Source organism: Parasteatoda tepidariorum, chromosome 7 (genome assembly GCF_043381705.1).
Source record: "Parasteatoda tepidariorum isolate YZ-2023 chromosome 7, CAS_Ptep_4.0, whole genome shotgun sequence".
NCBI classification, from domain to species: domain Eukaryota; kingdom Metazoa; phylum Arthropoda; class Arachnida; order Araneae; family Theridiidae; genus Parasteatoda; species Parasteatoda tepidariorum.
The window spans coordinates 23,359,559-23,370,941 of record NC_092210.1 but is presented as its reverse complement, the minus strand read 5'-3'; the positions used below and the strand labels follow the sequence as shown (position 1 = coordinate 23,370,941).

Sequence of the window (11,383 nt, the reverse complement as noted above, 5' to 3'; positions counted from 1 at the left end):
AAAACCTGAGCGAGCCCATTGTTATAGATGGAGGGTGGTCATAATGTAATGGCTCTTCGGTGTATATCGTGTTGCAGTAAATGATGCCGCACACTATTCTGTACCTTGTGCATTCTTAGTGGACCTTTAAAATATTAAGAAGTGCCTCTTTTATATTTAATATTTTGCTACAAGTATAATTTCTAAAAATCTCATTTGTTTTCTGTTTATAAATGATACATTTACAAGATACACAAGTCTTCCAATAATTCCTAGTTTTATAAAGTTTGCATTATACATGATGCGAGTTTTCTGTACTATATGTTTAGAAAAATGCGGCAACGATTGTAGAATTATGTACAGAATTGTAAAGAGTAGAACAAAGTAAAAGAATTGACAAATTTTTCTTGAAACTAAATTGATGATGCTGAAAGTTGCAAATTTTATGTGTAGTGATTTTTATAAATTAAAATATATGATCACAGACATGAAAGCAGATGCGCAAAAACATTTACAAATAATTTAAGAATTCTCTTGGGTTCTTCTGGACGATGATGCTCTGTTTGAACGACTGCTTGGCGTCGGACTCGATGAAGTTGGCGGTGGATTCGACATTTGAAAACTATTTACACTTTCAGAATCGGACGCATCTATCATATGTTCGATAATCCTGGATCGTCTTTGGGATCTAAAACTTCCTTGGTTTGACCACTGGAAGTCCACTACATTGCCGTTAATGAGTGGTGTAGGGGGTCTTGTGAGGGACTGGGGTGTAGTAACTCCTAACATACGTTGTTCAGATCTCCTTCTCATTGCATCAACCGCATCTGGATATTTACTCTTTCTTCTTATAGCATTAGCAAATTTCTTGTCTGTAAGAAAATATTCAAAACATGTTACAATAGTCAAAAGAAGCCTAAATATTATTAACTCGTTAGCCAGAAAAGTATACTGGGTGTTCATAAAAACCACCCGTATTGTATATTTTTAGAATGTTTCTCGAAAATGGGGACAAATTCTACATATAGTAGAGTTCACAAATTAATATTTGACCTACTGAGTTCTTAGCTTAAAGAAATGTCGGAAAATATGATTTTCATTTAGAAATATGTAGCTTTGCAGAAAGTAGGCTCATAAATATAATGAAGCATTTAATTAAAAAAAATTCACTTATTAAACTTAATCATTTTTAAATTTTTTTTTAATTTACTTAAAAAATTAATTTTTACCATTTTTTGCATGTTGTAGGATATTTTTTAGTTTCTTCACATTTTAGTCAGGAAACAAAACCAATTTAACTCAAATTGTATGATATTTATTATAAAACCGTCCAAAAATTTACTTGAATCAAGTTTCTTACCTTTCTTAATTTTGTTTATTTATTTGCAGTTAAAAGCACCGTCCAGCGTGTGTAAAACAAATCATTATTCTACATAGACAATCGCCTTGTGCAGCCATACAAACAGAAAAAATATAAAATATTATTTTCTAAGCAGCAAAACTATACTATATATTGTCAAATGTAACAGACGCTGAGTCTTGTGGATTTAAACTTGAAAAGAAATCTGGCAAATCGCAGCGAAAAAGAAGGGATGAAAATTACTGAAACCAGTAACCAGTTTCGTTGCTAGATAAATCTAGAAGGTGTGTAATCGCCTTTCAAGTCTTCGATATTTCCTCTGGTAATCAAAGAGGTTTCAGTGTTATTAGTCCTACCTTCCTCAGTAGTGATTCATTAAATTTCAACAACCATTTTGCAGTTTCCTCACTTTATCTGCTCAGAACCAACGTCCAGTATATTAGACAAATATATAGGAACTTTCAACTGAAAGATTGGTCATGTTTCCCAATATACTGATATTTATCTTGAAGTGCAACCTGTATTAATACTGGCATTCTGATGAGGTTTTCACTCAAGTCATAAATAGATTTTGTATACCCAAGTCAAAATTTTTGATGACTTTCCATTAATGGACCAACATAATCTTGATGGTAACCGTCAATAATTCCATCATGAACCACTATACTTTTCGATGGTAAGCAACATAACTAATCATCACCCCTGTGTAGGAATTCGAACTGATTTATGATGGTCCAATATAAGAATAACAACTTGTTTGTTCATGTTAAACCATCAAAAATTTCCATCATTGTTTCCTAGAAATCTCACGTTGGAATAATCATGGGCCACCATCACCTCAATGTAGGAATTCGGACTGATATATATATAGGAATGATGGACCAACTTTGTTTTGATGGTATATTTCTGCTGAGCCATCAACAAGAATAATTATTAACAAATGAAAAGACATTGTTGTACCATTATGGACTATCACAAATTTCCATCATGGGTTCTTAGAAATCAAATGTTTGAACGATTATGAACAACCATCATTCTAATGTAGGAATTCGGACTGATTTATGACGGTCTAACATTAAAAAAATCTAAATTGTTTTGATGGTATATTCTTGAGAACCAACATGAATTTCCATTAAATCATCATGGAAATGTATAGATGGTACCATCCTGGATTGTTGAACCATGAGAATCGATTTTCTCTTGAAGGTTAACCATCATGGTATTAAAGTATCATTTTCCATCATCGAATGATGGAAGTTTGTGGGCATATCAATAACCATGAATGCATAATGGAAAATGTTGGTAGATGGTAACCATCAAATGATTTTGGACCATTGTGAATAGCACTGAAACCAACATAAACCATCAAATTGTTTTTGATTTGATCATCAAGAATTTTGACTTGGGTATTTAGACACAAGAGAGCATTTACTAGAAATTCTCACAGGTTTCTAATTCATTGGCCAGTGTGTGTAAATAGATTGTTCCATTTTGTTGGTCTAGAATTTGAGCGTAATTTGGTTTAAAAGCAGTGATGAAAGTGTATAAATCAATAATGACCATAAATTATGTAGTTTCCTTTTGTGGTAAATTTAACAAGACAAAATAGACAATGAGATATTTTAGCAATAGAAAGCAAATAATATTGATATGTAGGAGTCTAATTTCGGGTGCTAGGTTGCCAAGGAACCAAAAAAATCGTAGTTGGCATCCAATACTTTTGTAAAATTTAACATTACAGAAAAAATTTGCTTCCCGATTCCTATATCATTACATGCTTGATACTAAGGATTTTTACTGGTTCTTAGAAACTTAGCATTTTTATAGACTTCTTTGATTGATATTTTTATTTTTTCTAAAACGATATTCTTTCGATTATTATAAACTGGAAGAAAATTCCTTCACATTAAATGAAAAAAATAACATTTCCTCATTTAAATAAAAGTTAATAAAATTTGGTTTTCGAAATAAAGCAGACGATTCTGTTTTCATTTGTTGTGCTTAGTCAAAAGAAAGCGATAAAACGCTAAAAGAAAACGATAAATTCAAACTTCGTTGTTTGATTAAACTACTTATTTGTAAACTATTGTGTTGGTGTCAATAAAAATATGTCTTATTTTTTCAATGTCTCACTTTATAGTCTAAATTTAGTATATTTTTTATAAAATTGAAATTCAAAACTTTTTGTTCAAGCACTAAAAAAGTAGTTAAGTTCTAACCGACAAAATAAATAAAAATGAACGAAAGAAAAATTCGATTCAAAAAAGCATGTTAGCGCTTTCTTGGAGAACGGTTATAAACAATGATATAGGAAAATCAGACTTAAAAATATTCTTGACCTGAGAACATTTTTTTCCCCAATTGAACTTTACTGAGAAACTTTTTCTGTACTGGATAAAGTTACATTTCAAAAGGAAATTAACTTTGTTTCAGCCTGAAAGTATGTAAGTAACATTGATTTAATATTTTTATTGAATGCAAAAAAGGATTAAATATCAGTTAAATCTATTATGTATTTGATAAAGATCGTATGCGTTAGTTTTTTGTCTTAAGCAATTTTGATAAGGAAACTTAATCTTAAGAATTTTTTTTTTTTTTTTGCGATCATAGAGATCTGTAAAAAATTAAGATCAAATCAACTGTTTTATGGCGTTTTTGCTTGCACAAAATGTTATATTTTGCTGAAATAGTATTTTATCATACATTCTAATTTAATTAAAAAGAACTTAACAATTCTTTTCTGACAGTTGTCTGTTGTCATTTGACTATGTTACTTTACATGATAAAATTTGAATTCACTGAAAGTAATTAGTGAAAACTACTTTTCAATTCTTTGAAATAAAATTTTCTATTGAAAGCTTATTTCCGTATACCGTATTTTCGTATTTATACAAAATGCCGTTTAAAGTCTGTATTCACCCGCTTAGCTGTATCTATTATGACAATAGTGGTGTCTAGGTATAGTAAAGTAGTTAAACCTTACAAGTCTATGTTTGTTTATTTATTTATGTGTATTATTTTTGTCTACTTAGATTTATTTATATCTCAATATGAATATTTGCTTGTTAAATACTAGTTAAATACTATACTAAATATTTTATTAAAACTTACTTATAAAATTTTTGTAGGCATGATATTACCTGTAAATGTTTTGCAAGTAATTTTTAATAGAAAATTAAAAAAAAAAAAAAGGAAAAACTCGAGGAATTAAAAAAATCAAAGAACGAGTTCGGAAACAATTAAAACTCTATTGGGAGCAGAAAGTCAATCAACTACGAATATTGGGTTATAAATACATTACAGTAATTTATATCAAAATAGAAAAATGGTGGGGCATAATGAAATTTGCAATTTTAATATAAGAGGTATATACAAGATTAATAGCATAATTGTTCGCTATATCTTCTATTTATATTCGTTCACTTATTGATTTAATAATTTATTAAATAATTCATTTTATGATTCATTGATGCTCTGTTTTGCTCATTCATTGATTCGCTAATTAAAATGCATGTTAAATATTTTTTTTCAATAAATTTTCTATCCGATATTGAACAGCCGAACCGATTAAGAGTTTACGACTATCAATGTTCAACTCCGTAGCCTTGTTATTTTGAACCCAGTCCAAAAGACAAGCAAACTCCTATACTAAACATTGGGACAAACTAGCTTTTGTGGAACACTTTTTGATGGAACTAACCCGAATTTGTGTTACACATAGAAGAAAATCACGAAGTCATGGTTAGTCCGACAGCAAGGGGATTCTAACCCACGTCTACCACTGAGGATATTTTACGTCAGATGCATGTTTGAAAAAAAAACCAAATTAAACTTAATTTGAAAATCTTTTAGAAAAGAGGGCGAATGACTCTTTTTGGTTACACCATAGATGTAATTTCATGGTAGAAGAAAATTAAAAATTAAATACCTTTTTTTAGAATTTTAACAATATCATCTTCCATTGCCAAGCTAAGCGACCGAAACTTCCTTGGTCGGTTGTTTTCTTCTATATTTAGATTCGAAGGAGCAACATTTGGATGATCAGGCATCGTTAACTCTTCTTTTACTTCAGCCAACGGTGTTTCGTTGTCATCTTCCAAACCCTGCTTTCGCAACAAATCTGTCAACTTTGAGAAATTGATTTCTTGCGTATCTTTGGAGCTGTACGTAAACAAAGTAGTAGAAGCTAAAATATGGGAAATAGTTTCCGAACGGTGAAAAATCATTCCGACAAACTGAATCACTAAGATCAAAGTGAAAAAGAACACTAGAACTAAATTTATAGGTTCTAGTTGTAGGTATTCCATATCAATTCTGATTTCGTCCAGCGACTGAATGTAGGTAATGTTCTTGTTCTTTCCGTTCATCGGCCATTCAATATGAAGAACATCTTTCTTCATTTGCAATAGGAATACGATTAGAATGAACAGTGCATTCAGCATGAGAACCCCAAAAACTACTTTGTTTCGTAAATCGATAAGTTGGCGAGAAACTTTTGCTTTTTCATCTGGATTTTCAGTCAAAGGATATAAGTATTTGCCTATAAGGTCTTGCCAAAACTGTTTTTCTAAGTTTGTTAGTCGTAGTACAGTACTTTGTCCAACTGCTTTATCAGTTAGCCAGTACTCTATATTACTGTCCACTTGATTATACGTATGTTCCTCTTGTTCACCTGAAAGAAATGAAATTATACAATTTTGCATGATGGTATAAAATCTAAATGTCTGCATATTTAATGAGTAAAGTACTAAAATTAGATATGTCTAAAAATAATGCTTCTGATTAATGTTTTGTTCTCGGTTATAAATTTGTTTTAATTAATTAAATTGTGTAAATTAATCAAACACCTACTGCTAGGTTCATTGGTTATCCTTAGAACGGTAACCTTAGAAAAAAAATTTCTATAATTCTTAACCCTTTGATGCTGATGGGACACCGGTGTCCTTTTATATATATTTTTTTCTAAAGCCCTAATTACAAACAAAAATATTTTTTGGTTATAAAAAACAGTTATCTTACTGTTACAGTTATATTACTTACAGTTATATTACAGTAAACTGTTACATTATCGCACTTACATTTGTACTAAAATTGAAAATGCAAAAAAAATAAAATAAAATAGTTTGATTTTTTTTTCTATTTATATTCAAAAATTTATTAACAATTGAATTTGTAGATTAAAGAAATTTCAAAGATTAGTAACTTTTTCACTTACGTATAAATAACTGCAAATTGGAGAGATTATTGTTTGGAAGTTAGCCGTTTTTGAAAGATTTTACTTTAAAAGCAGAAAAAGACAGTGGTGTCTCATGTTGTAATTCATAACCATAAATTATTAATATGCTAAATGTAATATTTTTCACTTAATTTGACTTTAAATAATACAAAGTAAGGAAAAGGAATTAAAAATATGTTTCTAAAAATATTCTGCTCCAAAAGGTGAAAAAGGGTTATTTTTTTTAATTAATGTTAAAAAAATGAAGAAAAAAATATCATTAACAAAATGAAGAAAAAAAAGATTTCCGAATCTGAGAGATTTTGGCCGGAAATTAACATTAATGCTCTCGAGTACTTGTTAAAAAATATGTAATATTTTCCATTGAAATTTAACAAGAACCATTAATGGAAGCAAATTCTACTCAACATTTCCTCCTTTTTGTTCTCGGGCAGTGTTGGACATTCGTTCTTTAGTTCTATTGGTGGTCATCCGTTCTTCAGTTCTCTCACAGAACATTTTGTGAATTTTTTTTCTTAATGTAAATTCTTTTTTTTTTGTTTGTTTTTTTGTAAATTTTAAACTGCGATCAAAATGAAATTATTTTCGTCTGGAATTATTCTGATACGAAATTAACGATGTTATAATCTACAGTTCTTATTTGATTCATAATTCAATACTTGTTTTTGTTTTGTGGCAACTTGTTGAACTTCGGTCAATTCTGATAAAGGCCGCCCATCCTCCGGACGAAATGCCATGGTTACGTTGTGGCATCTGATTCGGAGGATATTTTCGATTGCTGTCCTCGGATATCCCTTCGATATCCCTTAGTTATACGGATACTTGCAGTGTTATTAAGTTGCAGTATTTAAAAAAAAAACTAGATTAATTAATAAAAATATATCTAGAACTTGAAATCAACAAATACTGAGCTGTCTGTACTTATATCCTAAAATTATGCAACACTTTTTTAAGGAGAACTCAAATAAAAAAAAAAGTTGAACTCTATATGCAAATATATCAAAATACGCAAAAATAATGTGGTACCAAAAAGTTGATGGCATGAATTCGATATTATTTATAAGAAGGCATTACAGCAAAATGACACTTGTGGATTGTTTATAATAGGAATATAATCCTCCTGGACAGCAATTTAGCTCTCGCGACGAATTTTATAGGTTATTATAGGCTACATCTATTTATTATAGGTTACACCAGTGATCTCCAATTCATGATCTTACGCTCGTGCTATGCCTTTTTTGTTATCATCGTTTTCGTCTTATTTTGATATAGCCCTCCGGTGACGCAGTCAGTTAACACGTCATTCACAACGCTGGTGGAGAGCTAAGGGTTCAATCCTGGCAGCCAACTAAACAATAGAAGTGTTTATGTAGCGAGGTGCACGTTGTAGTTGATGTTGTTACTTTTGCCAATGCCAGCAAGCCTGCTTGGGAAATCAAGCTAATTTTTAAGTGTGCGCTTCTTGTTTTTCAGTGGCTCCATCTATATCTAAGAATAGAACTTCAGCCACACACTGGTCACAGCTCGTTTAACCGTGAAGACCTAATCATACTCTATTCAATTATCCACAGATAGTAATTTTGACCTGAACCAGACAAAGATCAATCTCCAATTCAGTATCCTTTGAGGTGTTGATTTGTTATGGGAACTTGAAGGACTTTGTGATCCCGATTGATTTAACGTATACCAGTCATCATTTAATACACCGGGATTCTTCTGCCGGCGAGTTTCGAACTCTTGTTTTCACGAACTCAATGTCCTACCAACCAGGCTAGCCCGGTCCCAGGGTGCACGTTAAATCTTCCGCTAGTAAAAGTCCTCATATTGATTGGGGTGTGAAAGTTTTGAGAAAGGGGTATTAGCCCAAACGCTGTCCACGTCACCTGACTGAGTCAAAAATAAGAGGTATTCTTTCCATGTCCGTGAAGAGATTAAGCCTTGAATAATGGGGGTAGGTACTTCGCCGTATTTGGGTGATTTCGTATATATTGAAAGACATTTTCACATTTTTTAGCATACTATTTGAATTTTCCGCGAAAAGTATCTATTTCTTAATTTTGGAATGTGTTTGTTGTTTTAGTACTATACCCACGATTTAATAAGGAATAAATAGTCCAATTCCTTACAATAAATAAATGGTTCAATGTATTATATTGGATCAATATATGATATTGGAAATAAGTAAGTTTCATCACTTGGATATAAATCATGATTTTAGGTGCGTTTTAGCATTAAAAAACTAAACGAATTATTAGCACGTATTCACCATCTATCCTAAAAAAACAAACAAAAGCTACCCGAAGTCTTGAGGTCCTCTTCTGACGTCATAGCATTAAAAAGACTATTTCTTTTTTAGACGCTCCGGATTTGTTTGTATATACTCTGAATACTTAGTTTTTCTTGATTTAATTTTTGTGCCATGTTTTTTGTGAAATTTTAAAATATCATATAAAGATATAAAAAAAGGTACTTTGAGAAATTATCCTGAATTGATATGCAAATACATGATCATTTAAGATGCAGATTTACGCAATTTGGTTTACAACAGCAGAAATTCTTTTACCTGAATCTTATACCANCCGGAAGTTAAAACAACCTCTACAAATACTACCTCCTACATGAAACGTGGGAGCATGAAACGTGGTCGAGAATAAGGTGAATAATACCTTAATTTAACAAACATACACGGAACTATAAATGAATCTAAAAATCAGAAATGTCCATTCATAGGATTTGTTGCATTTATTATTTTTGATACATTATATTTTATTAAATGTTATTAGAAATTTCCCAAATGATGTAATATTTTCATTTCTGCGCATCGCCATTTTAATTAAGAAAAGAAAGCTTAAAAATAATTTACTTATTTCTGCCTCTGATGAATCATCTCCATCTTCACTTTCCTCTTCAGCTTCTTCTGGTAGAGTATCCAGTTTCAATTCTTTTTTTATGTTATGCACAGAAGATCTATTTCGAGAAATAAAGCAAGTTTTAAATAACAATTTTCGTAGCTAACAAGCATTGAACAAAGTTAAACAATACGAATGAAGCACAAATAATGCCACAAAATTCCAATTAAATAAAAGGAAAGAGAGAATAGATAATATTGACAAAATATGTGACATCATTTATGATGTTTCATTTTCAACTAAATCAGATTGTCAGTAATGTCCTAGAATAGCGCACCTCTAGGCCACTTATTAAAATCTTGCCAAGTTGGTGATTACTGTGATCAACGTTGATTTTTGATTATTAAAAACAAAAAAACAATTTATTCAAACAACGTTAACAATTTATTTATTCAAACAACGTTAACAATTTATTTATTCAATTAATTTAAACAATTTATTTATTAAAATTCCACGAAACCTTCTTCTAGAAACCTAGTTTAGCGAGATTTCAAAACTTGCTTGGCGAGAATTCAAAAAATCGCTACGGGGTGGGCTATTCTAGGATCTCCACCCCAGATTGTCTTACCTTCTGCGCATGCCACGCTTTTGCATAATAGTTGATTCCATTTGATTCTGGATCACTTTAATCTCACTATCTATTTTATTGAGGGCCATTTCTAATTTCACCATTTGTAAGTTGGCAGTGTCTGGCTTTGGGTAAGTGCAACACATGCATCGGAATAAGTTTGCAAAGCTGAACGATATGCTACCTTCTTCTTCTTCTTCTTGATGACCTCTGTTACCAAGAGCGTTTATCCAATCAAACATGCCGCCACTTTTTGTTTTGGTCTAAAAGAGAAAAATGTTTGTATCAAGATGTGTTTATTTTTTTTTTTAAGAAACTTAAGGTCTTTAAACGGTGCAGTGGTGTCAATATTTTGATGAAATAGTCTTAATTTTCATTTTATTAGCTTTTATTTTAAAAAAGTACTCAAAATTCTAAGTTTGAAGAGTTTGGCACTATATAACTCTAAATCACACTTTCAAAATTTTCAAAAATGACTTCGTAATGGGAAAAAAAACGAATTCCATGTAAGCATAATAAGATGTTTCAGTTTATTGCGCTGTTATTTATGGAAAATGCCAGAAACTTTTAGCAAATCTTCATGTGCATACGGTTATTAGAATTAATGATTGATGTAATGCCAATTTTTGAAGAAAAAAAATGAATTTATGGAAATTATTTCATGACCAGATACATTTACTTTGGGTTAATTTAGAAATAATTAAGTATTATAATGGTTAAAACTTTTAATTTTTAATTAAACACTTATAATGTTTGCGATTACATTTTTGTTTTATACTTTTTATGAATCGTAAGAATGCGGCTTTTGTAAAGCACACTACAAAACTGCTGTTAAGGTTCAAACATAGCTAAAAAGAGTAGATTTTTCTTTATAAACCCAGTAGCGTTTATCCTCTATTTAATTAGTCGGATCCTTTTACAAAATAAATGAATAAAAATAAGACTAGTCATTGCTAACTTATCAAAACTGAAATTCATCTTCGAATTTTGTTATATAGGAATTCTTCATATTTTTGTTGTTTCTAATGGCACTTGATCAAGCCAAGCTGTCCTTCTGGGAATTGAGCCAGAAGAGTGCGCCTTTAGCTTGATTAGAGAGCAACGCAAGATTGAAAGTACGTCTTACTTCAGAATCCCTCCCAGATAGATGGCAGCACCACTCATTCGGAAGGTCTTTTCCTCAATTTATAATAGATTTATAGGGGAAGGAAATTTTCTCCATATCCCTGCGCCTATGGTACTGCTCAGTGATCGCTCACATGACGAGTATGTATATCGCCTGTACTCAGTGAGTTAGTGGAGGCGAGGATCGAACTCCAGGCCCACCGGAT

The 11,383-nt window shown here is 31.1% G+C and overlaps 1 protein-coding gene across 1 annotated transcript in view; it reads right to left on the bottom strand.

Annotated features, from left to right (window-relative positions):
- Positions 1-397: 397 nt before the first annotated feature.
- Positions 398-11,383, bottom strand: part of LOC107447831 (chitin synthase chs-2) — a 46,672-nt gene continuing 35,686 nt past the window's right edge. The window contains exons 17-20 of the mRNA XM_043041906.2: positions 10,053-10,315; positions 9,439-9,542; positions 5,268-6,011; positions 398-851 (exon numbers count right to left, since the gene is read on the bottom strand). Of these exons, the coding sequence (XP_042897840.1) occupies positions 502-851; positions 5,268-6,011; positions 9,439-9,542; positions 10,053-10,315 (1,461 nt within the window). The 3' untranslated portion in view covers positions 398-501. The remainder of the gene's footprint in view (positions 852-5,267; positions 6,012-9,438; positions 9,543-10,052; positions 10,316-11,383) is intronic.